Here is a 24,530-nt window from a genome sequence, read left to right as displayed (position 1 = left end):
ACTTGGCAAAAATTTTTAAAAATTTTTTAAAGCTAAGGCCACACGTTGCGGAAAAGCAGCTTTTTTGTGCTTAAACCAGGAGTGGATTGAGTAGAAGGGAGAAGTATAAGAACTTCCTAGATGCGTTCCATTCCTTTTATAGCCATTGTTGGCTTTGGCCACAATCCCAACAGTGAAACACCGTGATGGCAGCATTTCGGCAATGTGGGGCTTTGCATAGGGGGAGCCTGTTGGGATTTCACAATGATACTTAGAAGTGGTCCCATTCAGAAAACACCATGTAAAATGGCCATGCACCGATAACAGCTGAGAGTCCCGGGGGGATAGCCATGACAGGCTAATTGAAAGACAAGAGAATGGTCATTTAATTTCTAGTATGTGATGTGTGAAGTGCAGCGTTTACAGTCCACTGAACTGTATTCTAGTACTTGGCCTCTCTCAATCCTCCTAAACTTGATTTTAGATTTCTACATAATTCTGGGTTTTCTTGGGATTAGGAGATTACTTGCAGACTGATCCCTCATAAAGCAGCTGTTTAATAGAAATAAACATGGACTCTAGCTGAGATTAGGAAGAGATCTTTTCTACTAATTTCAGAGCTCGTATAACGGTGCAGGCTCCAGAACATTGCTATGATGATTTAATGCTGCAAAGTAGCCCACCAAAGGTGTAGCATGAAGCTCCAGGCCTGCTAGAATTAACAATCTTACAGGTCTCCTTATAGTGGCAGAAGACACCATATGGGCCACTAAAGGATCCTGGGCACGATAGCACCATCTCCAGTCACACCACAGTATCCCACTGGGTAGAAACATATTATGACGCAATGTCCATAAGGCCAAAAAATACAGACTAGTGCACTACATGGAGCAAAGTTCCGTCATTCTGTTCAGGTTGCCCATTCAGTCCTATTGCCCTCTGTGTGTAAAGCCTAGCCCATAACTGTACAGCCACCTTTGCAAACATTGGTGAAAGAATGGCTCATTCTAAAGCGTTCGCCGAGTTATTCTGAGCCCCGACAACCCATAAGGTACTCTGCTGACCCTTGACGTCCTGCAGGTTGTACTATTCTCAATTGTTCTTCAGTCTAGTTTGTATTGGACAGATGATAGAACTATCCGTGGAATATAACTGCCCAAAATTGCTTGTGAGCCTCATCTCTGGCAGGATAGACCACTGGGAGACGAATGACAAACATTTGTGATGCAGTTTTCTCACACAAAGGACTCAAAACGAGGAGAGCAATGTGGAGCAGAGATTAGGCTACGTCCAAATCTGTGTCGGAGTCCCTAATACAGGGGCAGATGAGTTGAATACGTTGGTGAAGTAGCTGCCCACTCCCTGCTTTACCGTTCGGCCCCAGTAGGCACAAGGTGGTGATGTCACTTACATTGCACCTATTGCTCCCTCAAGCAATTGCAGGGGAATTATATTCAATGCGACCACTAAGGAGACATTATGCTATGTGAGGGAGCATTATCATTTGGGCACATCATGAACAATCTATACTTCTGTGGTGGGCGAGCCCACTTGTGTGCTAAAAATGGCCCTGCTCCCAAGTATGATGAATAGTTTCCTCATTCTAGGCAGTAGTTGGGTGCCAAGATGAGTAAACCTACATCAGATTAATCTGACTCACCCCCGCCCTTAAAGCATGGCAGTTGGGAAGTTGCACATTTTGGAGACCACTCCATTGAGACACCCAAACTAATGTATATTGTGTACAGCATTCAACATACAGGACAAGTTCACATGGGGCTAGGGACCGCGTATTTTGGTCCTGATTTTAACGCAGAAAGCCACTTCAGAATAGGAGCAAAGTGCACCTGCCTTGACTTCCATCAGTCACGGCTTCCCGCTCCAGAGTCCGCCTGAAGAAAGGGCAGCTCTCTTTTTTTCTGTGAGCAGGAACAAACTGCGCACAGGAAAAAAAAAAGTGGCCTACATAGACCTCTATTGTGAGGGGGGGGGGGGGGGGGGTAGATTTGGCTTCAAATTCCACCCCCTCTTGCCCATTGTGAACGAGCCCTTACACCAAGTCTATACTATACAGAAATATTTAGTAGGACTGTGCAGAGTGAATATACAGTGAGTACAGAAAATATTCAGATCCCTTTAAATTTTTCACTTTCATTGCAGCCATTTGCTAAAATAAAAAGTTTGTTTCTCATTAATGTACACTCCGCACCCCATCTTGACACAAAAAAACAAATGTAGATTTATTTTTTTGCAAATGTATTAAAAAAAAAAACAGAAATATCACATGGTCGCAAGTATTCAGACCCTTTGCTGTGACACTCATATTTGGCTCACCTGCTGTCCATTTCCTTCTGATCCTCCTTGAGATGGTTCTACGCCGTCATTGGAGTCCAGCTGTGTTTAAACTAATTGGACTTGATTAGGAAAGGCAAACACCGGTCTATACATACAGTAAGAGCTCACAGTGCATGTCAGAGCAAATGAGAATCATGAGGTCAAAGGAACTGCCCAAGAAGCACAGAGACAGAATTGTGGTAAGGCACAGATCTGGCCAAGGTTACAAAAGAATTTTGCAGCACTCAAGGTTCCTAAGAGCACAGTGGCCTCCATAATCCTTAAATGGAAGAAGTTTGGGACGACCAGAACTCTTCCTAGACCTGGCTGTCCAGCCAAACTGAGCAATCGTGGAAGAAAAGCCTTGGTGAGAGAGGTAAAGAAGAACCCAAAGATCACCATGGCTGAGCTCCAGAGATGCAGTTGGGAGAAAGTTCCACAAAGTCAACTATCCCTGCAGCCCTCCACCAGTCAGGGCTTTATGGCAGAGTGCCCTGAAGGAAAACTTTCCTCAGTGCAAGACGTATGAAAGCCTGCACAGAGTTTCTCCCCCCCCCAAAAAAAAAAAACAAAAACCAAAAACAAAACTCCCAGACTGAGAAATAAGAATCTCTGGTCTGAGGAGATGAAGATTGAATTTTTTTTTGCATTTCTAAGTGAGAAAACCAGGCACTGCTCATCACCTGCCCAATACAATCCAAACAGTGAAACATTGTGGTGGCAGTATCATGCTATGGGGGTGTTTTTCAGGTGCAGGGACAGGATGACTGGTTGCAATTAAAGGAAAGATGAATGCAGCTAAGTACCGAAGTATCCAGGAAGAAAACCTCTTCCAGAGTGCTTTGGATCTTAGACTGGGCCGAAGGTTTACCTTCCAAGATCATGACCCCAAGCACACAGCTAAAACAAAGGAGTGGCTTTGGAACAACTCTGGCCATTCTTGACTGGCCCAGCCAGGGCCCTACCCTAAACCCAAATGAGCACTCTGGAGAGACATGAAAATGGCTGTCTACCAACGGTCAACATCCAACCTGACAGAACTGGAAAGAAAGGATGAATTGCAAAGGATCCCCCAATCCAGATGTGGAAAAACTTGTATCATTGTCAAGACAAACCATGGCTGTACTAGCTGAAAAGGGAGCAGATACTCAATAATGAGCAAAGGGTCTAAATACTTATGGCCATTGATTTCAGTTTCTCTAATATATCTACATTTTTTTTTTCCCCTCCCAAGATGAGGTGCTGAGCGTACACCGAGTAATAAAAGTAACTGATTTTAGCAAATGGCTGCAATGAAAGTGAAATATTGAAAGGGATCCATAAACTCTGTACCCACTATATATATATATATATATATATATACATACTGTATATTTTTTCTGTCCCAAATGCAATGTATGCTCCAGCATCCCAACCACCCAGCTGCCATGACTGCTATTGATCAAGTGCTCTCAGAAGGAAAGGGGTGGGAGGTAAGACTTCAGAGCCCCAGTATTTTCCCCAAATTGGTGACTAGTCCAGCATTGCAGCTGTGGAAACAGCCCAGAAGTCATGTTGTAGACACAGATGCTAAGACTACAGAGTGAAGGCACATGACAGAACTAAGCATTAAGTATACACTCAACATAACATGGGAGTGAAGCTTTTGGGAAGGGGTGAGGTAAGGTTTATAGAGAGGGAAGGGAGAGGAAAACAAAAACCTATAAACTTGAAATTTTCATTTTAGGGAGAGATTTCCCAGCCATTCTAGAACCCCAGCTGTGTATGGGCCCATAGAAACTGGTGTTTGTACCTCATTCCGCAATTGTGTGAAGGCCTCCTTCACACACACAAACCCTACAGGCACATTTAGCACGCATGTCAGGTGTTGTGGTGTATGTTAGGCTTCATTCACATCTGCGTAACGATTCTGTTCCCCTCGCTGCATGAAAAACATTCTACATTTTGTGTGGAAACCACATGGACCCCGTTCTAGTCTATGGGGTCCATGGTTTTCCTTTTTTATGCATTAGGTTTCTGTTTGGAAGGTCCCCAAGTACAGAAGCAGAAACCCAAATGCAAGTGTGAACCTAGCCTAAAAATCATGTGTTTGCACAGTCAGACAGCTCCATATCACACAAGCTACCCTCCTAAGAGCTACACAGATGGGCTGTAGGAGACGACACATGCACAGGACACATTGCAGTTTTCTTTATTAGTAAGAACATAGTCCATTAGAATGACAATGCTTTATTTAAACAGAATCTATTATAACAGTTATATATACTCCAGTCTACATTCTTGTCCAACTACAGGAAAAATATATAATATAGGCTTGCTAATAAGATAGAAAGTAGTAACAATCCCTTTAAGTCTTATTGGTCTATTACTACTGCTGGCTAAAAAGGTGACTAGGCACAAAACAGTCATGTCCATCTGTAACCCACAGGGGGCACTCATGAAGGGTGATAAGGAAGGGGCACAGATCCAAGATACAAACAGAAACAGATAAAGGACTACATGAGGAACTCTACATTGTACAGTAGCGGACATGGCAAGATGTGTATCAAATCAGTAGCTGTGGCTTGTAGAAACCCAGTACTGGCAGCATTTCACTAGAAATCACTAGTATTTTTGGTATTAGAACAAGTGACTGTTTCCATTGTATGTATCCCACTGGACCCAAAACCTAGTTAGCCAATCGATTCTATCATCCACATAATATATTTAAGGCCGACTTATATCCATATATTGCTTAGCGTAAACACTGCGACTACAAAAGGACCTGTCAAGGTAAATCAGTCATTTAATATATGGACCAGTGGCTATGGGTGAAGGGCATGCTATAGAGACACCGACCGCTTGTCTTTCATCACCTTAGAAAGGGTTCATCTTTACAAGTTAGGTGGGCAATGGCCTCCTGTGACAATAAAAAGCGGTGGTCCTGAGGACATGATCTCCAGCCCCGAGCTCTGGCATGTTAATAAATAGGTTTGTACCAGGACAGATCCTTCAGTTTTAATACAGAATTAATTCCACCGTAGTGAGGAACTGACATTTCTCAAAACGCGTTTATTTTAGTAAATACTTGCCATTTACCTGAAATCTGGAGCATCTTTGAACTCTAAAGGTGCTTCCTCTTGAGAATACAATAGACAACTGAGCATCAACAGTCCCTTTGTCAATACTGGGTGTCCCTACAGCGTCAATGGGACAATACTGTGTACCAACACACCCTATTGTAGAAGGGAAATGGTTAGTTAATGCATTTCCAGGAGGAATAAAATGCTCCTGAGCTAAAGGATACTGATCCAGAGTATTTACTGATACTGTATCAGTGTACTAAGTATTTACTGATCGACGCGTTAGGAGAATTGCTAGGTGTGCTCGTTCCCCCCCATCCCAATTAAACAGCGCCACTCAGTCCATGGGCTTTGCATGTTATTGCAGCGAATGCCTATTTAATTGAATACCAGACACTGCAATACCACGCATGAACTAGGGCCAAGAGTGGCGCTGTTTTAGGGGATGAGCAGTCCATTTTCTAATCTCAGAAGTCTGCTCCCATTTTACCACTGTTATAGGACATCATAAATTATTGTAGGTTATTACTTTGAAATGTCAAAAGGCAAACAAATACACAAAAAAATACAACCAAAAACAGCAGCTAGGACTGTGGGAGAATGGTCACAAAGCCAAGCGATTATGGCGTTTGCAGACCATGTCTGTTGTGTTTGAGGTTAAAAGCATTAGAAGATCCCTTTATGTCGCTTGTGACGGCTCAGATTAGCTTATATGACAGATTGGCAGTGTGTTCCTAAACCATATAGCAGTATGGAGAGAGTTCTACATAATGATGTAATGGTCATTACACCACAGGAAATCTACAGAACTACATCCAGATTTTCTCCAAGAAAAAAAAAAAAAAAAAAAAAAAGTTAGGTGTAAAGACAAAAAAAAAGTGAACCCATGTCAGCTATAAAACAAATACGTGAGATTCGGCATGTCACAAAACGGTCCAACCACAACAAAACTCCAGGAATGATACAAAGGATAGGATTACTGCAGTTAGAAAGAAAAAAAATTGGTATCAAAAAACTAATCTGAAGGATACAGAACTGTTCATGCACAAGTTACATGTGGATGTTTCATGGGAAGGAATGGGGAGGTCAATTCCAGAGCCGCTCAGGTTGCTGATCTGCACGGGTCCATAGTACAGCAGACCGGTGGATGCTGGGATCTAGCAAGATAACTCAATTGTGTGAGGAGCTTCTTGGGCATCACTTGCTGTCGCAGAGCCTGGCGTGGTGTCCAGTGCGACATTGCTGTGTTGGGAGCGGCTTCGGGGCACCTCAGTGGAGCCACTGCTGGAGGCAGATTGGGTGCGGGAGCGGGTGTGTCTGGGCACGAATGTTGATGCCACTGCAAGGAAATAGAAAGATTCAGGAATACGATAGAGAAAGTCACAACTGCTACAGGTCATCCATCAGGCCCTTACAATTTATTGTAGGAAGCAATAAACAGGACTGACTGGATGCTCTATTCAGATGACCGATGGCCAAGTCGGCAGTGAAAGACTTTGTCATGGCCATTTTGAATCCAAGGGATACTCTTTCATGGATCATTTAGATTGGAGTCTATTAAAGGGGTTTTCCCAGGATAAACTAAGAATTAACCTCCTCCCTCCACCGAAACAAAATAAATAAATATAAATAAATCTCCTCCCCTCTGCTAGTAGGGGTTGGAATAGCTTATCTAGAGAGATAGGGGAGGGGCTAGTAATGGGCAGGATTGCCTTTTCTAATAAAGAAAAGAATTTTGCCAGGAAAACCCCTTTAAGGGATCCATGAAAACAACCAGGAATGGACAACCTAAAATTTTGTACAAATTAAATTAAAGGTTTACACGGTCAGATCTATGGTTGCCCTACTCCCATTACCACATTTAATGTAGCTGGGTGACACCTGTTAAAAATGGCCATTGACATTGGTCACGTGAATAGCACTTTACGGCACATTTAGTGACTGACATCACTATTTTGAGTCACATTAAAGGGATCCCAATTTGTGCATAAAACTTAATGCCACATGTCCAACTTACGATTGTCCAAGGCACATCAGAAAAAACATGGCCGCTTCTAGATATTGTGTGGCATTGCTGCAATACCACAAACTTTAAGACATAGGTTGTACAGTTTTTGGAAGAAAGCAGCCATGTTTATCTAGTTGTGAACAAATCGTTGAAGTTATACAAAACTAGGGAACTGCCTTTAAACAGACTTAAAGCACATACTGAAAATACTACCATGCATTAACCAAACATGCTAAGCCACTATACAATGCAGTCACGTAATATTTCAGACATTCACCAGCAAAGCACAAGTCATAATCTATTGTGCTTATTAGGAGCAACAACCAAAGATGTACTGAACACCTTCTGGCTGTACTACAGATACCTGAATCACTGCTCAAGTGACTGAGCTGAACGTGTGGAACTGCAGGGACATAACACAAGAGGAAAGGGCATACATAGAAAACTGTTAGGAGCACAAGAAATGACCTTCTATACCATACTAGTCACCTGAAATACATGGATTGCTTTAAAACAAAAACCTGAGGTTTGCACTATACAAGGTGCTTTGCATAGTGCAAAAATCTGTCTTTACAAGAACACCTGAAATATATGGATTGCTTTAGGGAGCCTTCACACAAAGTAAACGAGCGTGTATTTTTGCAAAAAACACGTGTAAAAATAAGACTCCCATTGAATTCAATGACATGTCACAGGTGCAAAAAATATAATTGAAGTCAATGGGATTCTTATTTTTACACGTGTATTTAGCAAAAATACATGCACGTTTACTCCGTGTGAAGGCTCCCTTAAAGTGAGAGAGGGCACCATAAATGAAATGATGCACAACAGTATAGAAAGACTAAAACTGCTCTACTGCACAACAGTCAGACCTATAGATCATAATACAGAGACTTTATAATAAACTTATACACTGGCTGATCCAATATCAGCTTATTAAATGGCCAGTTTGGCAATATGTCATATTGCAACTGGATAGGTGTGTGATCAGTGTGGGCCTGCTGGGCCCCCCCCACAGACAGGAGCCTTTGTACCCTCTTATGAATAGCTACACAATACTCCATTAAAATCTATGGAGAATTAGATGACAGCACTGGAAGTATTGGGATAGCCTCTACCATTACTTCATAATACCTCAGACTCCTTTCAACCTGCAACTTGTACATAGTTTTATTAAGAGCAATTCCAATAGCGTAGGTTTATTTTCTATACATTTTGATGTAGAACCCTACCTCTGCATCCTTATATAGCGAGCACTGCTTTCTCTAGAACCTCTACTAAGACGCAAGCTCCTTCATTGACGATCAAACTAGTTACCAATGAAGATCAGAGCCAACTGAACTAATCAGAAAGACACAAGAAAGATGCAACTACTTACTGTATCCCATTCCTTGAATAAAATACTTCATGGCCTCTGCCAGCTTTCCAGGCTAGATCATAAAATAAAAAGTGGCATAAATCCATTTAGTACCTTTCAGAAGTGTTAATAACCAAGGCACATATACATTAGTAGTTTGCAGTTACAATAGATATTCAGCTTTAGACTCCCTTTAAGCCTCATATTACAGATTTTATTATATGGCTGAGGTGGTCATACACACAAAGACAGTATAATTGGGTCCACTGGGTTTGGCGATTTTATATTGAAATTGGTGGAGAAGTGCAGGACTTCACTCTGTACTCCACTGCAGATTCTGTCCAAAAAAAGGCAGAGACCAACACAGATGTGACCCTAGATTTGGAGCAGCTTCAGGAGTGGTGTGGGTGTACTCATGTATACTTATGTAGTGTTGTCCAGTCCTGGTCCCCTTTAATTCACATGACCATGGAGAGCAGAGGGATCCATGACTTCAGTGGCCTCAGTCACAACAATCTTGTATCAGAAGTCATGCGAGACGCACTGCAGCACATGAGGGAAAGGGGATCGAGACCAGACAATGGAGGGCATGTCTTTTACACCAACCCCTAGAGGTTACTTCAATTCCCAGACAGCCCTGTTAACATTAAATAGTAGTATACAGGATCAGTTATGATTTAAAGGGGTTTTCCCCCCCATCTCGGACCAATAAATCCACAGGATATTCCAGGGTCCCAGGTCCCATGCCGCTACTGAGAATGGCCACACATACAAAACACAAAAGAGTAGGAATAAGCAGTCTCTTCAGAACTTCCATAGAAATAAGACAAAAGCAGCTCATGTGTGGCCAATTTCATTTCCAGGCCCTAAAGGACCCATAACCTATGGGTATGCCATAAGTGCCTGATGGGAAAATTGCTTTAACATGAAATGTCAGAAAAATTCTCATCACAAGCCAATAGGATAAAAAAAACAAAAAAAAAAACAAAACAGTAATCACCGACCTGCACTGCTTGTGGTAAGCCTCCGCAATCTTGCATCTAAAAGACAAGCACAAGAAGGTCAGTAAGGGTTCAGACAGACCCCAGGTGTCACACTTTCCTGGTCTAACATATGGCTAGGCCATTACTGTAAGATACAGGACTCCTATAATAACATATGAAATCCGCTGGAGTCCCTGATCAGTTTAAGTTGCTCATTACAGTGATGTTTGTTTACCCCCTATGGCTATAGGATCTGGAGCAAATAAATTATTGCTGAGACCAGTTATAAAGGGATACCTGGACTGACTACATTTATGATCAGAGGAGACTCAACCATAAGGGTCTTTAATTTTTCACTGCTTATGCCAACTCAGGAGAGAAGAAACTTGGATTCTCTGCACTCTGACAGGTTCACAAAATGGCAAAGTTAAGCAGATTTAATACAACATTCACCGCATGGCATGAAGAGTTTAGGAACCCCTTCAACTAACTGATTGTCCGGCGGAATCTGACAATCTTTGCGGCCGGCACTTGCTCAGGAAGCTGGAGGTGGTTGTACATGGAAGATCAGATTGTTTTTGACCCAAGTTATCACAAAGGGCAGTTTACTGTAGAAGAAAAGCACACAAGGCAGGTTTGCAGAGGGGGGGTGGTGGATAACATTGGCAGTGTATGAACGCACTGAAGATGTGGAGCCGCTACAGAAGCTCTGCATTGTGGAATGGGACATCATACATGTAATCCCAGGATGGTTATCTAGCGACTTTCTACTCCCCTATGACTATATGTTTGGTTACAGTGGATTGTGCCAAACACTGACATTTTCTAAAGCTTGCAGACTGTTGTACTAAGCTCACCTTCAGTAGTGCTGTTCTTGATGGATCTAATTTGGCATTGCATTCTACCTGTAAATAAAAAAATAAAGTGAGTGGATCACCACACAGATGTTCTATATAATGGCCTACCACCCTTGCCCACAACATTTTTTTTTCTCATCATATAGCAGATCAGCAACCCCCCCCCCCAAAAAAAAATAAAAATAAAAAATTATAATATATATATATATATATATATATATATATATATATATATATATATAGTTGTAAAAGTTACTGACTGCAAATGCATGCAGCCTTCAACTATACTTGCCAGCAGATCCCACTACAACCAATATGAATGCCACCTAGACCCTAGAGACCCCCTGTGAAATGTACCCACACAATAGAGTAGGTGGGATTGCTGGGACCCCCTCAGATCTCAGCTTTGACAGTGCAGAAGGAAGGAGAGTGTGACCTCAATTCTTGGGATCAGTTGGCATCCCAGAGGGTCAGCCCCCCAATCAATGTTAAAACTTCAAGCCTATAATATTTTAAGGAATCTGTCAGATGGAACTTGCAGATCTGTGCAGCATTTTACAGAGTAATAGCAGCAGAGGACATTGATGTTATTGGAAAGGTTCAGAACTTGTTCATGCAAGCCTATGCCCACATGGGTGGTCCTACTTTTTGAATGCCATTTCTGTATAACTGGTGGTCCTGATAGCCACAGATGACAGCAGAAGGAGGTGGAGTCATATGGATTAGAATTTGTGCATGTGGTATCAGAGCTATTACTGAGCAAAGCTTACATAGGCTGTAGATAAAGAGGAAGGCACAGGTTTACAGTGTGGGGGAATGGGATAACAGTCATAGGCTGTGCACATAGAGATAAAGCTATCAACCACTGAGCTGGAACACTCACAAGACAGAGGCATACATAAGTTATACGAGTCTTTTCTGGCTACAAGACTCACTTTATAGCAGGTGATACCAGACTAATGATCAGGAAGAGCTGACAATGCATTTTGCCTGAACACAGATGCATGTGCACACATCTCCTCCTCCCTGCCCACAACTAACCTGCGAGAACAGGGCACCAATAACTCCCTTATGTACCCTGGAATACAAGACCAAGTACGTGACCAACCACTCCACTCCCTTTGGCCACCAGAAACACCAAATAGGATATTTTTTTAAATTTTTGCATAAAACCTAGGGTGTGTCACTGACTATGGAGCCTACCAAGTTGATTCTTCTGAGGTTCATGCAAAACAATGCAGTGTCTCAGCACATGAAGAGTAGTATAAAAGATTGTAATATTTACCACAGCATCGACTGCAGGAGAGTTATCGCCAACCACCAACAGTACAGGACATCTAGAAAACACAAGTTTTAATACTTTAAAGCCTCCATAACATTACTGGCATCCATTGTAAAGAAAAAGTAGGAGAGCAAACCATTTTACAACCCTTTAGTAGTATATACCAATTCATCTCTACCTTTTTGCATCTTTCAGCATTTGCAGCTCCTCAGATTCCACCACAGCTGGATGGTACTGGGATTGAGGCACAATGTCCAAGACCACCCACCTGACACCAGAATGCCCACTTAGCATATTTGGTGCTGAAACAAACTGCACCAATTGCTTAGGAACAGTAAGGGCTAGAGGGGGGTTATGGAGAGAATATATATATATATATATATATATATATATATATATATATATATAATAGCAATGGAGCTTACTGAAAGATGCAGATGGTAAAGTTCTCTCAACAAATCTCATTAATTCTGAAGCTAATAAATTCTACAAATATTAGTAAAGCTATACCACCTCAATTTTCACAACATGTGAAGACAAAACCAACCATTTATAGCCATCTCCATTTGAATGAATCGCTCAATTTACCAAAAGTTTCTCATTAGGCCGGTCAGTCTTAATAGAGGTGTACAAGTGCCCAATGTATTTGGGATCTTTAAAACAGACTTCTGTATGAGGTCTAATACCAACTAGCTACTTGAGGTCACAGATCCATACCAGTAAATTGAGGGACCCCCCCCCCCCCAAAAAAAAAAAACAAAACAAAAAAAACCCAAAAAGACACGTCACTCACTTTAGTGTGCCTTGAGAGTCGTGGCCTGGCTTTTGAGGTCGTTCTATATCCAGATCTTTGCGGCTAGTGTAGAAATAAAAATAAAATGTAAGATTTCTGTAACAGGCAGAGTGATATAGAAAATTTCTTTATACAAACTTATATGAGCACAACACATCAGTTTACATGATCAAAGTAGGGATTCATACAGTCTAGACTTGGCTGACAACCTCTAGACACCCTGCTTTCCTTCTGAGTAAGAAATGTAAGAGTCTTATGAGATAGTTTCATTGACCTAAGGCTGCACTTTTCATATGCAGCACTGAATGATCAAATCCTAGGTGCAGTTTGTGTGTCACTTCTGTAAGACTCGGTTCACACCAGCATTTCAACTCAGTACAGGGATTCCATTCCACTTGAAAAATACAGAAATGCAGTGGGCTTTTCGCTCTGCAGCTTGTCCTTTTCAGGCAGAAACCCAGCAGACCCCATTACAGTATATGGGGTCTGTGGTTTCCCCAGCTCTTTTTAAGTGGATTATGTTTCTGTTTAGGGGGTCCCTAGTGTCAGTTGGGCAGACTTGTTCTAGAAACCCTCCTACAGCCCCCTCTATCACAATGCATGTTGCGACTAAACCACACATTACATGCATTCTGTTCAGGAGCCCAGACTTTTCTAGTGTCCAACAAGTAGGTCCCTGTACACACTAGTCAGTTACCCGTTATAGGAATTAACAAAGAGCTGAAGGTTTTCTTGATTAATATCCTGAGCGATATGTAATCTGTAGGTCTGAACCAAGTCCAAGTTTGATTGTAGTTCCTCCTGAGGAAAAACAAAAAAAGGATTTCCAGCACAGGGTGCAAATGGTCATATTAGTACATAACCATTTAAAGATCACCAATTCCTTTAAGCATAGCATACAATATCTGGAGGACACAGTTTTTCCAGATTTCTTCAATTAGGACACAAGAGGTCCACCCATTTCTGGTGGACGAACTAGTATATCCAACTATCCTCTTATTGGTGTACTTAGATCTCAGGGTCGAATATTGAGTCTATAGGCACACCTGACCCAGGCTAATGTATACTGTTCAGACATTCCTGCTCTAACACACTCATTCCAAGTCGCATTCATGAGATCTTAGCATCAGCTTTTCAGTTTTCCCCTTCTGCAAAAAAAAAAAAAAAAAAAAAAAAAAAAAAAAAGCCCATGGGGCAATCTCCCAAGCCTCCGATAAGGTGGCTACTGACTGCTGCATTTAGTTGCGGAATGGAGATTTGGCAATGAACTAGATAGGCCATATGATCAGATGAGGCACCAGTGACAACCTGTCTGATCATAGAGAGAACTATGCATCTGCTCAATGAATACGTAATGCTGAGGATTAAAAGAGAAAACACTTACATAGCCGAAAAGGTGAGCCAGCACAATATCCACTACGTTCGTTGTCCATCCAGAGACCTAAAATAATTTTACACATTAGAAAACTGGAGAATAATAGTTCAGCTAACACTGAAAGGTGCATGCAAATAGAAAACCATATTAAAAAGGGTCCACCCTATTACTTAAAGTTATCAATCTCCTCGCATTTGAGCAGGCAAAGGTGTAATGATAGTGGCTGGAGCCCACTGGAAATGGCTGGAGCCAGCAGTTGAGGGAAAGCCTAGTACCCCAACCAATATACTTATTGTTAATGGAAGAGGGACTGGCATGCTTCTAGGCCCTTTTCAAACAGACACCTGCCCAGGGAGAGGGAGGTGATTAAAAATGCAAACTTTTACACACCTTTCCTTGGATTCCAACAGTCTCAAGCATCTTTTACAGGGCTCTTTTGGCCTGTGACTGAGGTAATGTACCCCAAGGAGGTCATTGCTGGGACCCGTGATGAGGCTGCAGCCATCAGATCGTGCTGCATGTCACTGCTGAGGCCTAATAACAGGCCTCAGCAGAGCCCTTTGATGTGTGACCAGTTACAGGCAGAAGAGGACTAAGGAGAGTATAAGTATTTGTAATTTTTACTCAACTTCCCCAGGTTTCCACTTATTACACACAGGGGTCACCTTAGACCCCACAGTATAATACCAGCACTGAAACTTAGAACACTGCTCAAAATTTGCCTGAAGTGGGACTCTTGGATCATCACCATTTACAACACCCCCCATATCTGTTTTATAGCAGACATGTGATATTAAAGACTAATTACTCTGCATGGTCACTATAAAATAGATCCTACACAATGTAGATAGTGAAGGTGTGCAGGCGTTTGGGGGGGGGGGGGGAGCACTGTCTCCTCAGACACTTGATCTCTGATGTTAGGACCCCACAGATCATATTTACCAGGGTACAGTGCTGCTCACTCACCATATTCTTGATAACTGCAGTTGTGGGTGCTATGGTTGTATCCCTTTTAAGTAAGATACCACTGCAGCACCCTGAACTGTTGCTATGAGAGTACGCTGTAGGGAGGGGGCCCTGGTAAGAGTTTGCACCTGGGCCCACAAGAGTTTAGTCCATCCTGCTGACAGTGCTGGAACTAATGTATAAGAGCCTAGTGAGTCTCCCATACAAGTGATGTGAGGGAAAGAGGCCACGCTGAATTTCATGATGATCAATCCCTTCTTCCTTAGAGGAGATAAACTTTGGCCAAGGGTGTAGGTCAACAGCTCAATTTACTCAAAACTAATAAAACATGCTTGCACAGATGACATGAGCATGCATTTGGATTGGTCAGTAGATCTAGCAGTCTGTGACAATCGGTCATCCAATGACTACTAAATAGGTATGATAATTTTATACACAAGTAGGTGGCAGTCTTACCTTGGAAGCGGCCCAATCAATCCATCCTTTTGCACAGGGGTCGATGTTTATTAGAACAAGCCCTTCCACCAAGTTTGGGTGATCCAGCTGTAAGGGAGAGACATGGACAATGACAATGGACTGCAATGATGTATTGGAGTACATTGTACAGGTGATCAAGTGACCCTACATTCAAGTTCCCATGGGGAGTGGGGAACCCAAAAAACAAAACCCTACACAGTACTAAGCAGGGATAGTGTACTCACACAGAACTTTGACAGAATATGGGCACCAGCTCCAACTCCAATACCGATGATTGTTTTCAGGCTAAAATATTTAATGGAAAGAGGTTATAAGATACTTTATTAGCCCTCTAGGCTGGCAGCAAGATACAATCATAGTAAAATGGTTTTAGCTGACTTTATCTCTGTTACAAAGAAATGGGAAGTAAGGAGCCTCAATAATTCTGTCCACTCAAAACTGCCAGTAAGGAGTTTACCTTAGGTGGGTTAATACTGCGGTCAGCATCTCAGCCAGCTCATCCATTGTAGGGTACTGGTACCTAAAAGAGATACTTTCTATGAAAAGCAAGAAATGGGTCTCCGTAATATTAAAACTATAATAAAGAGTAACCCAAACACAACTGCTGTACACAGCCTATAGAAGCTAGTTGTTAAACCTACCCGGTGGGGAATGCTGGCGCTCCCATCTGCTGCCCTGGGGCATCTACATGGCAAATCGCAAAATGCTGGGTGATGTCACTCATGTCTTCATAGTTAAAGAATGTGCTGAAGCACGACTTGTCTGGAATAGAAAGGAAAGGGGAATGAGCTGCAATTCACACAGCATGGATAACAAAAGACCTTACAGATGAATGTTGGCTGAACCCACAGATTTCAGTGGGACACATCAACCATCTAATGGATTTGATGACCTACTGACTATCCACTGAAGTCTTCAGAACTAAAGGAGAAGGCTTGTTGCAATCTAGCAGCCCAATTCTTCTCTGAAGAGGACTCATCTAAGTGAATGGGTGAAAACTGCTGCTGATCTAGGCGATGATGGCTATTCCTATAGTCAGCCCCCATAGAAACAGGTGAACTGAAGACAGAGAGGGAATGGAGTAATCCTTCTGATCATGTGAACTGGAGTTCATGATGCTGGAAACTGCAGGACCATCAGCCAGATCATTTAAGTGAATGTAAAATCCTTTTACGCTACGGGCCACCATGGGACATAAGTGCCAGGATTTGCCCATGGCAGAAACACCATGGAAAAAGTTGCAGCATTTAGTCAGGGCAAATTGGATGGGATTCTAGGAAATCCCATGCCCACTTTTGGGGGAAAAAAAACAAAACAACAAAACAAAACACGGTGCAGACACTGCAATTTCCAAAACTGGTGCAGTTTTGGAAAATGCAGTATGTCAATTATACCTACAGAAACGCTGGCTTTCGCCATAGGTATAACTAGACAAAGTTCAGAGGTGCCACGGAAGAACCACGCTGTGTTGCTGATGCAGTTTTTCACTGCAGGACATCCCATGAGGCCTTAACCTTAGCCCCCACGTAGCAAGCCACAGCCAAAAACACTGGCTAACGCAGTGGAAATGCATCACGTTCACAGGAAGTCTGCAGAGTTCTCCCTGCCCCTATTACACCTACATATCTTTTGAAGTCACAGAATTTCCACAGCAGATTTTTTTTTCTGTGAAGTTGGATGCGATTAGCCAGAACCCTATCCACGTTGAAGTAAAAAGCAGAGGTTTTTTGCCATTACCTGCAGCCAAAATGCTGCCTTTTCCAACATGTGGCCTCAGTCTAAATCGCTGAGATAAAATGTACAGTGATCCCATGAACACTTGAATACATACTAACCCCCCAACTAACTACCACTGCCATCATGGTCTGTACGCTTCATATTGTAGCGTTTGGAGGGGGGGGGGGGTGTTCAGTTTTTAGCAAAGCTTAGAGCTAGACTAGCAGTTTCAAATGATTACCACAAGAGGGAGCTCCTACTTTAATAGGATCTAAACAGCAGTTCTGCATGCAAACCGCAGCACCAGGTTATGCAGCCACAATTTGCTGCCACTGAGTTTATTTGGGCATGTGATATCCTGATCGATGTAGCCACCATGCTGAGCAGTTATACCGCAGAACCTAAGATATGTGTTACCAGATGGATTGATAAGATTTTGACTTGTCAGCTCAAGATAATATTCAGTTTGGCTGCTCAAGATTGATGACAGCAAGTCTATAGTTTATCAATAAGTCAGGCTATATGGCTCATTCACTGTAAACGTTAGACCGCTCACCGACTCCTCCATAATGCCTGCAGTATCAGGAACATATTAGAATGAAAGATGTTGTCTGTCAGTACAGATACTGTAGAAGAGCAGAACTTTGTCAGAAATAATCTTAACATTAAGAAAATCCTTCATATTAAGTCATCGCAGGAATTAAGTGTAACAAATTGCTGAAAATAAGTTAATGAAAAAAAACAAAAAAATAAAATAAAGACTTACGGTTCAGGCCAATGTCATGGTATGTAAGGATCACCGGTCTATTGCCTCTAGGGGTGCCCCTCATGGTGACATGTAACACGCCATGAGCAGTCTCAATGTCATGTTCCTATAAATAAAAAAAGTTAGATCTAACACTTTCACTACAAGGGGTGAGCTGCTGTTCTCACTGTGTAGAAGGTGACAAAAATGGTAGTGCTAACTAGATGGAAATGAGAGCGGGGAGTGATCATCCCATACCTCAATGTATATAAGGCATACTGATAACCCAGCAGGCCACATGACACCTACGGCTGACAAAGTCCCAGCAGATAACTCATTACAAGAAAACCTCCAGAACATCTACTTACCGATGGAACCAGGAAGAAATCTATGCTATCTACATCCAAGTACTCCATCGGTGGCGTGGATGTGAGGGATATACAACAGAACAACAAGAGACAGGCGCAGACATGAGCAGCGCACAACCAGGGTGGATTAGTGAAGGACTAATTGGATTTCCCCGCGTAATAAGGATGACAAACATTATCCACAGCACATTGGGCCTGGTAAACACCAACCTCACATTGTATATACGGACACTACTACTACACAGCAGGGGTCTGGTCTTGTGTCGGTCACAGGTTCTACACACCAGGGCTTTACAGCAACCTTGTTAGACTGACCATGTCATGTAACAGAGTCTTCCATGTAGTCCATGAGTTTACTGACATTTCTTTAGGGTCTCACATTACTGGGGTTTGGGTTGGAGGATTACAGCAAGTCAAAATAGCAATTGGGCATTTTACCTAGATTGTATTAATGAACTATTTGAGGCCATGCCCCCATGGGTAGATTTTAAGAAGGGCAAAGAAAATATACAAGCAAGTTCTCATTATAGAAAGTGGACACTAGAGCTAGGTTTCCTATTATACGGCAGCTTTCACAGATCAGATTCTGTCTCTAGAAAACTGGGCATTGATCTGGAATTCAAGCCAAACCAAAGAACGTCCGAAAGGAAGACCCATCTCAGTAACTTGTTGGAGATGGCAAACAGTGTGACTAGGTGAGAAGCTACCAACATGGAGTTTGAAGGGAAACACGGAGCCTTAGTCATTGAGTTGACCACAAACCACACTATACTAAGATTCTACAGTCATGTGAGGACAAGAGCTAAAGCATGGCCGAGCAACAGGACAAGGACCCCGAGCAGGCCAACAAATCTACAACAGAACAGCTGAAAAATAAAAAGCATTAAAGTTGTCACAGTGGTCCAGTCATTGCTGTGGTTGGACCTTAAGAGCTGTACATAAGTGTCCCAAACCTCAATGACCTGGACCAGACTGCAAAAAGCGGACCAATGTGAGACTGGTAAAGTCATTCAGGAAACCATTACTTCAAGGTATTACTGCTAAATCTGGTTCTACAAGCTACACCTTCATGGGGTTGTCACACATGGCCTTTCCATTTTGTTAGAGACCCGTTAGAACCTGTTGTGTTTTGAACCCCATACCCACCCATCTTAGACCAAGTCTGTAGCACAAAAAAAAAAAAAAATATATTATCCCCATCATGGAGAAACTATACCCCCCCAAAAGTTACTTCTAGCCAATTTTACTATGTTTTACCCTGAACAGATCAGCTGCCACTTTCATTAAAAATGTGACCTTGTCATAGAAAGGGCATCCAAGTGTTGGTTACAATCATGGCCTCTCAAGGCCTGCCAGACTCATTGCAGTCTTGTTTTTTCTTAGGGACGCGCCATGTATTTGTATTAAAAATTCCTCTGGGTAGTGGCCAAAGACAACAGTGATAGTGGGTTATTACAGCCAGCGTGCTAATATTTAGGTACATACACAGGGTCAGATATCAGCTAGGATGCCGGGACTATATTTGCTCATACACACCACCCAAACTATTTCATTCTTGAAACGTTTCATGACCAGATCAAGTCTTACCTGTCCATCAAAATCCTCAAAGCTACGGCCAGTAGTCTAAACAAAACAGAAAATTTGCATTTAAAAAAAAAAATTAAAAAACAATTAGAAATTATACAAAGGGCATGTTGATACAGCAGAATTTGAGGTTGATTCCAATTGAAACCATCCTCCACCGACTTAATGGAAGTTAGACTGATTTTTTTTTTTTTCTTTTTTCAGCTAGCATGGGTCAAGCTCCTTCTGGTGGATTCCACCCAATAACTCCCAAGCGGTAAATGAAGTTTTTAAAAGGCAGAATTTAATCAAGTGGAAACAAACAAAAAAAACAAAAACTGAAGATACCCTAAAGGCCAATTCCGATAGTCATGCATTTCATCTGTGTACAACGGACTATGTACATGCTGCTATTCACACCAGTTTTGCCACACTAACCCTTGTCAGCCTACACCATACTGCAGACCAAGGGGTTTGGGGACTGCAGACTGGGGATTTGGTTAAACATGGAGGCTGCATGTCTTTCTGCTGAAGCCTCGTTTCATTCAGTCCTATGGCAGTCAAACCTTCTTCTCTCCTAACAGTGCCCTACCACCATGTACAAATGTAAGTACATTTTATCAGGACCAAAAAGAAAAGTGGATTAATAAACCACCCCAAAATACGAGGTGCACAGGGCTGAAGTCAGCCGAATTGGTCAGCAGGTGGCAGTGTGTGTTTAAAAAACCCTGCAGGCTCTGTAAACCAGGATCAGAGCAATGCCAACATGCCGAGAGCCAGCAGAGATGTTCCTCACACTAAAGCCAAAATCTGCAAAGGAATGGGGAAAGAAGGCAGGAAGACTTAGTAATACACAAGGACATCTACAAGCATTCTTCTGACCTTGTATGGACACCAGTGCACAACGATATTTATGATCTCTATCACTTACAGTATAGTTGGCCTACAAAGTGGTTCAATGACTGATATTAAACCAGACTTCATTTAATAAACCACTATCTGCCAGAACTGAAAGCTTCTTTATACCACGCTGATGTACCAGTGCCCCACTGGCACAAATATAAAGATGAAGAGGAACAGAACAGTTTTTGTTCCAGTCATCACATCTGCATGTCCTTGGTACAGAGGGCATTAATGTGGTCATTTGTAAGTCTATACAAGACAACTATATCTGGAGAATACTTTATGATGGCAAATTGTATGCACCTCCTGCCTATGCAGGTAGGATAGAAGGAAACTGATGCTTAATACTGGAGAAAGAGACCACCCCCACTGCTAGCATCAAGAAGAGTGGGCCAAGGGCACCCCTGTACTAAGGGGAGAGGGAACAAAACCATACAGGTCTGACAACCAAATAAAACATGGGGATGGAGCCAGACTCCATGATGTGATCATACCATAAGACTGAGCTGAGTGACAATCCGGGCAAATAAGAGAACTTACCTTATCTGTGAGGAGAGGCTTGATCTCGGTCAGCTGGACGTCTTGCAGTTCATCCATGTTTGAGTTCAGTAACTGAAGACAAGCTTACTCCTGTCAAGGGAAAATATTCCAGCATTAGGATCATTCACAAGTGGACTCAGGAGCTACAAATATACATTTGATCATTTATTTTCCATGTTAGACTTAGAGCCATTTTTATCACAATCACAGAGACAAGGAACATGTACAAAAATGTTAAGACATGACCCACAAACCCACACTTGCAGGCCTGATGTCTAGAGAATTGCCCCTGGTTCTTCTGGGAGACTGGCATCAGGATAATAAGTTATCTAGCTCAGAGAAGCTTCCTTAGTTCTTGCACCATGCTCACAGCCAAATACAGCATGGCATAGGAGGCAACGCGAGAGCTGGGCCCATACAGGTATGACAACATCTTGTTTAAGTTGCCACTATAGGGCAGGTGAATGGAGAGAACAGGGGTCTCCAGGCACTGCAAAGCCCCTTTCTTCACCAGCTGGGGGAAAAAAAAAAACAAAAAAACAAAAAACCTAGAAGTACCAGGGACCTTGGAGGGGTAAGTAGCTATAGGCCTTGAGTCCAGGATACTGGGTTTACTGGTACAAGACGACAATAGTGATTCACAGCACCACCTTAGACAGGAAGCCTCTGAAGTAGTGTTGGTGGAGTACCCCCTTTAGATTTCCTGTCCTTACTTGCTGAGTGAAGAATGACTTCATAGCCAGGTGCCATTATGGAAAGTAGAAGGGGAAAAGCGGCATAGAAGTGGGCAATTGTATTACCACAGAATGCAGACGGTTAAATGGTATAGTTAAACGTTCACTGCTATAAGCTAAAGTACTGTGCAAATTACATTTCTTAAACAGGAGTTTTCACCACCTCAACCAATTCAAATTCTTATTGGCAATAGATACTGCCTAGAAAAATGGTCCTCATATCATTAGAGGAGATTCTCAGCTCTCATATGATGCCATGATAGAGGAACTAGCTATAACAATCTGAGAAGTCACTAATTGAAGACAGTCAGGAATAGGATTTTATGAATGTGCCTGAAGTGGTCAGCTTTACCACTCATGATACTGGGTACTCAGGCTGCATACAATGTCTTAGGCCAAGGCCACACAGGACAATGAGCAGTGCCAAAGCACTGTGGGAAAAACCACAGCAGGAATGCATCGCGGTTCTTCCTGCAGCGCTTTAAACGGGAAGGTAAGAGTTTTCCTCCGCAGACTATTACAATTATGTCTACGGGAAAGCCGCTGGCGTTTCTGTAGATATAACTGACATGCTACAATTTCCAAAACCGTGCCGAAGCCATGTCCACACTGTGGTTTTAACTGCAAAGTGGCCATGGGATTCGCATGAATCCCATCCACTTTGCCCATACTGTATAATGCCATGATTATGTCACGGCGTTTCCAGCCCGTGGGGCCACAGCCTCAAGCAGTTTTCAGTCAAGCGTTCATTAACACAGCTGATAAGTTTAATTTGCAAGCTCACTACCCCCAGTGAGCAGTTCACCCAGCAAATGAAGTGTCATAGCAGGATGTGACCTCCTTGCCCCATATGGAAACAATTTATTGCCTTACCAGATATGCAGAGGAGAGCAAAGCAGCACAGACTGAAGTATGGAAATGATATGCAAATCTGTCTTCCATGACATAAATAGGAAGATAGTGCCTCAGTCATGCAGCCCACTACGGGGCGCTCCCTTTAACATCATGCCCAATCTTCCCAGAGACCTTTGCTGCAATGATGTGGGATTTTACCAAGTACAGTGTCTCAGCAGAGGACAGCTGTTGCAATCTATTTGGATCTCTTCAGCTCGGCGTAGAGAAGACTGACTTGGCCCCCCTAGTGGGCTGCATGACTGAGGCACTGTCTTCCCATTTACATCATGAAAGACAGATTTGCATATCCTTCCCATGATCCCTCACAGTGGAGCGTCTATGGCTTAATAAGACTCCACACACCTACATGGTGGTCTCTCCCTAAGGAGTGATGGTATACCCTTAAACCAGACTGAAGTAGTGAGACAACAGACCCAGTAACAGAGGGTATTTACACACTGCGAAGACTGGAGAATGGAGCGCAGTGACAGCAGGTAAATAAATCCTGGGAAGTGTGGTTTACCCAAAGAGTCACTTAAAGTACATAACAGTGCTCGATGGAGCAGCAAGTAATATAAAGCCAAACAAAGGGTGCACAAGGGTACAATATTTAGCACTGCTGTGGAAGTATTTGCAGATTGTTTTGGAAGCTAGAAAACCCCTTTAATTAAATGAATAAACATCCAAGACAAATCATGTCTTCCATTATGCCTATACAGGTGATTTGGAGCCATGTAACAGTATGGCTTTGGATCATTATAGACACTAAGACTGGTCTTACACGGCCATATTGAATGTACAGTCCACAAGTTGCTGATCGGCAACATAGGCTCTGCAGATGTCAGTGTCCTGCCGCACTTGCCCATAGAGTTCTATGGGAGAGTCCATGCAGTAATTCACGGCCATTACGGACATGTCCTATAAACTGCGGACCACTGTTGCGGCCCAGCCACACCATGGCTAAAATATCTGGTGGTGTAAGAGGCCACATTGAATATAATGCGTCTGCAAATGGTCCGCTATCGAAAACCCTTCCCCCCCAAATGTACAAGAAGCTCATCAAAGAATTAAACAATACATCTACTACAGGCCATACAACTAGTCACCAGTGTGTGAGGCTAATAGTTACAATAACTACAACACTCAGCATTCCCTGACAGACACATTCTGGTCTCGGCCTCATGAGTTCTAGGTTGGAGGTCACTGTAATACAATGTGTTCTTATGAACAGGGCACTAAAGAAGCCATAAGTCATGACAGACCGGTGGTAATCATTAACCGCCTTGGTTATACACCGACACGTTGGAATTTTAATAGTGTTTCTATGAAACGTTACACTGTAGATATCCTCGGATGTATACCAAAGTAGTCAGCCGTGAAGGAGCCATTACACAACCTAGCATGAGACTCCAGTAGTCCAGACTCCAACCAAACATTTTCCAGGGTCAGTCAGGACCCCCGGACTTCAGACCGCATGAAGTTCTTATGGATGTTGGGCTGCAAACGGGAACAAGTGAACCCATTTTAGTTTTCAGCTCCCATGCAGACTAGCGTGTCTCCAAGGTACCAGACTACAGAAAAAAAAAAAAACCCT

General features: G+C 42.6%; 1 protein-coding gene across 4 annotated transcripts in view; it reads right to left on the bottom strand.

Annotated features, from left to right (window-relative positions):
• Nucleotides 1–4,487: 4,487 nt before the first annotated feature.
• NDRG3 (NDRG family member 3) overlaps nucleotides 4,488–24,530 on the bottom strand; it is a 32,579-nt gene continuing 12,536 nt past the window's right edge. For 2 of the 4 annotated variants that reach the window (XM_075277323.1, XM_075277324.1), the window contains exons 2-17: nucleotides 21,309–21,398; nucleotides 19,890–19,925; nucleotides 17,956–18,061; nucleotides 16,115–16,235; nucleotides 15,931–15,993; nucleotides 15,698–15,758; nucleotides 15,453–15,539; nucleotides 14,040–14,096; nucleotides 13,353–13,456; nucleotides 12,656–12,718; nucleotides 11,866–11,917; nucleotides 10,581–10,628; nucleotides 9,745–9,780; nucleotides 8,762–8,813; nucleotides 7,748–7,786; nucleotides 4,488–6,714 (exon numbers count right to left, since the gene is read on the bottom strand). In XM_075277323.1, coding sequence (XP_075133424.1) covers nucleotides 6,533–6,714; nucleotides 7,748–7,786; nucleotides 8,762–8,813; nucleotides 9,745–9,780; nucleotides 10,581–10,628; nucleotides 11,866–11,917; nucleotides 12,656–12,718; nucleotides 13,353–13,456; nucleotides 14,040–14,096; nucleotides 15,453–15,539; nucleotides 15,698–15,758; nucleotides 15,931–15,993; nucleotides 16,115–16,235; nucleotides 17,956–18,061; nucleotides 19,890–19,925; nucleotides 21,309–21,365 — 1,164 coding nt within the window. In that variant the 5' untranslated portion in view covers nucleotides 21,366–21,398 and the 3' untranslated portion in view covers nucleotides 4,488–6,532. Of the gene's footprint in view, nucleotides 6,715–7,747; nucleotides 7,787–8,761; nucleotides 8,814–9,744; nucleotides 9,781–10,580; nucleotides 10,629–11,865; nucleotides 11,918–12,655; nucleotides 12,719–13,352; nucleotides 13,457–14,039; nucleotides 14,097–15,452; nucleotides 15,540–15,697; nucleotides 15,759–15,930; nucleotides 15,994–16,114; nucleotides 16,236–17,955; nucleotides 18,062–18,302; nucleotides 18,450–19,889; nucleotides 19,926–21,308; nucleotides 21,399–24,530 lie in introns of those variants that run through there. The other 2 variants (XM_075277325.1, XM_075277326.1) reach the window with 2 other exon arrangements.

This window comes from Leptodactylus fuscus, chromosome 6 (assembly GCF_031893055.1).
Source record: "Leptodactylus fuscus isolate aLepFus1 chromosome 6, aLepFus1.hap2, whole genome shotgun sequence".
Classification (NCBI taxonomy): Eukaryota; Metazoa; Chordata; class Amphibia; order Anura; family Leptodactylidae; genus Leptodactylus; species Leptodactylus fuscus.
Note: the sequence above shows the minus strand (reverse complement) of the source record. Positions and strands in the feature narration are given on the sequence as shown.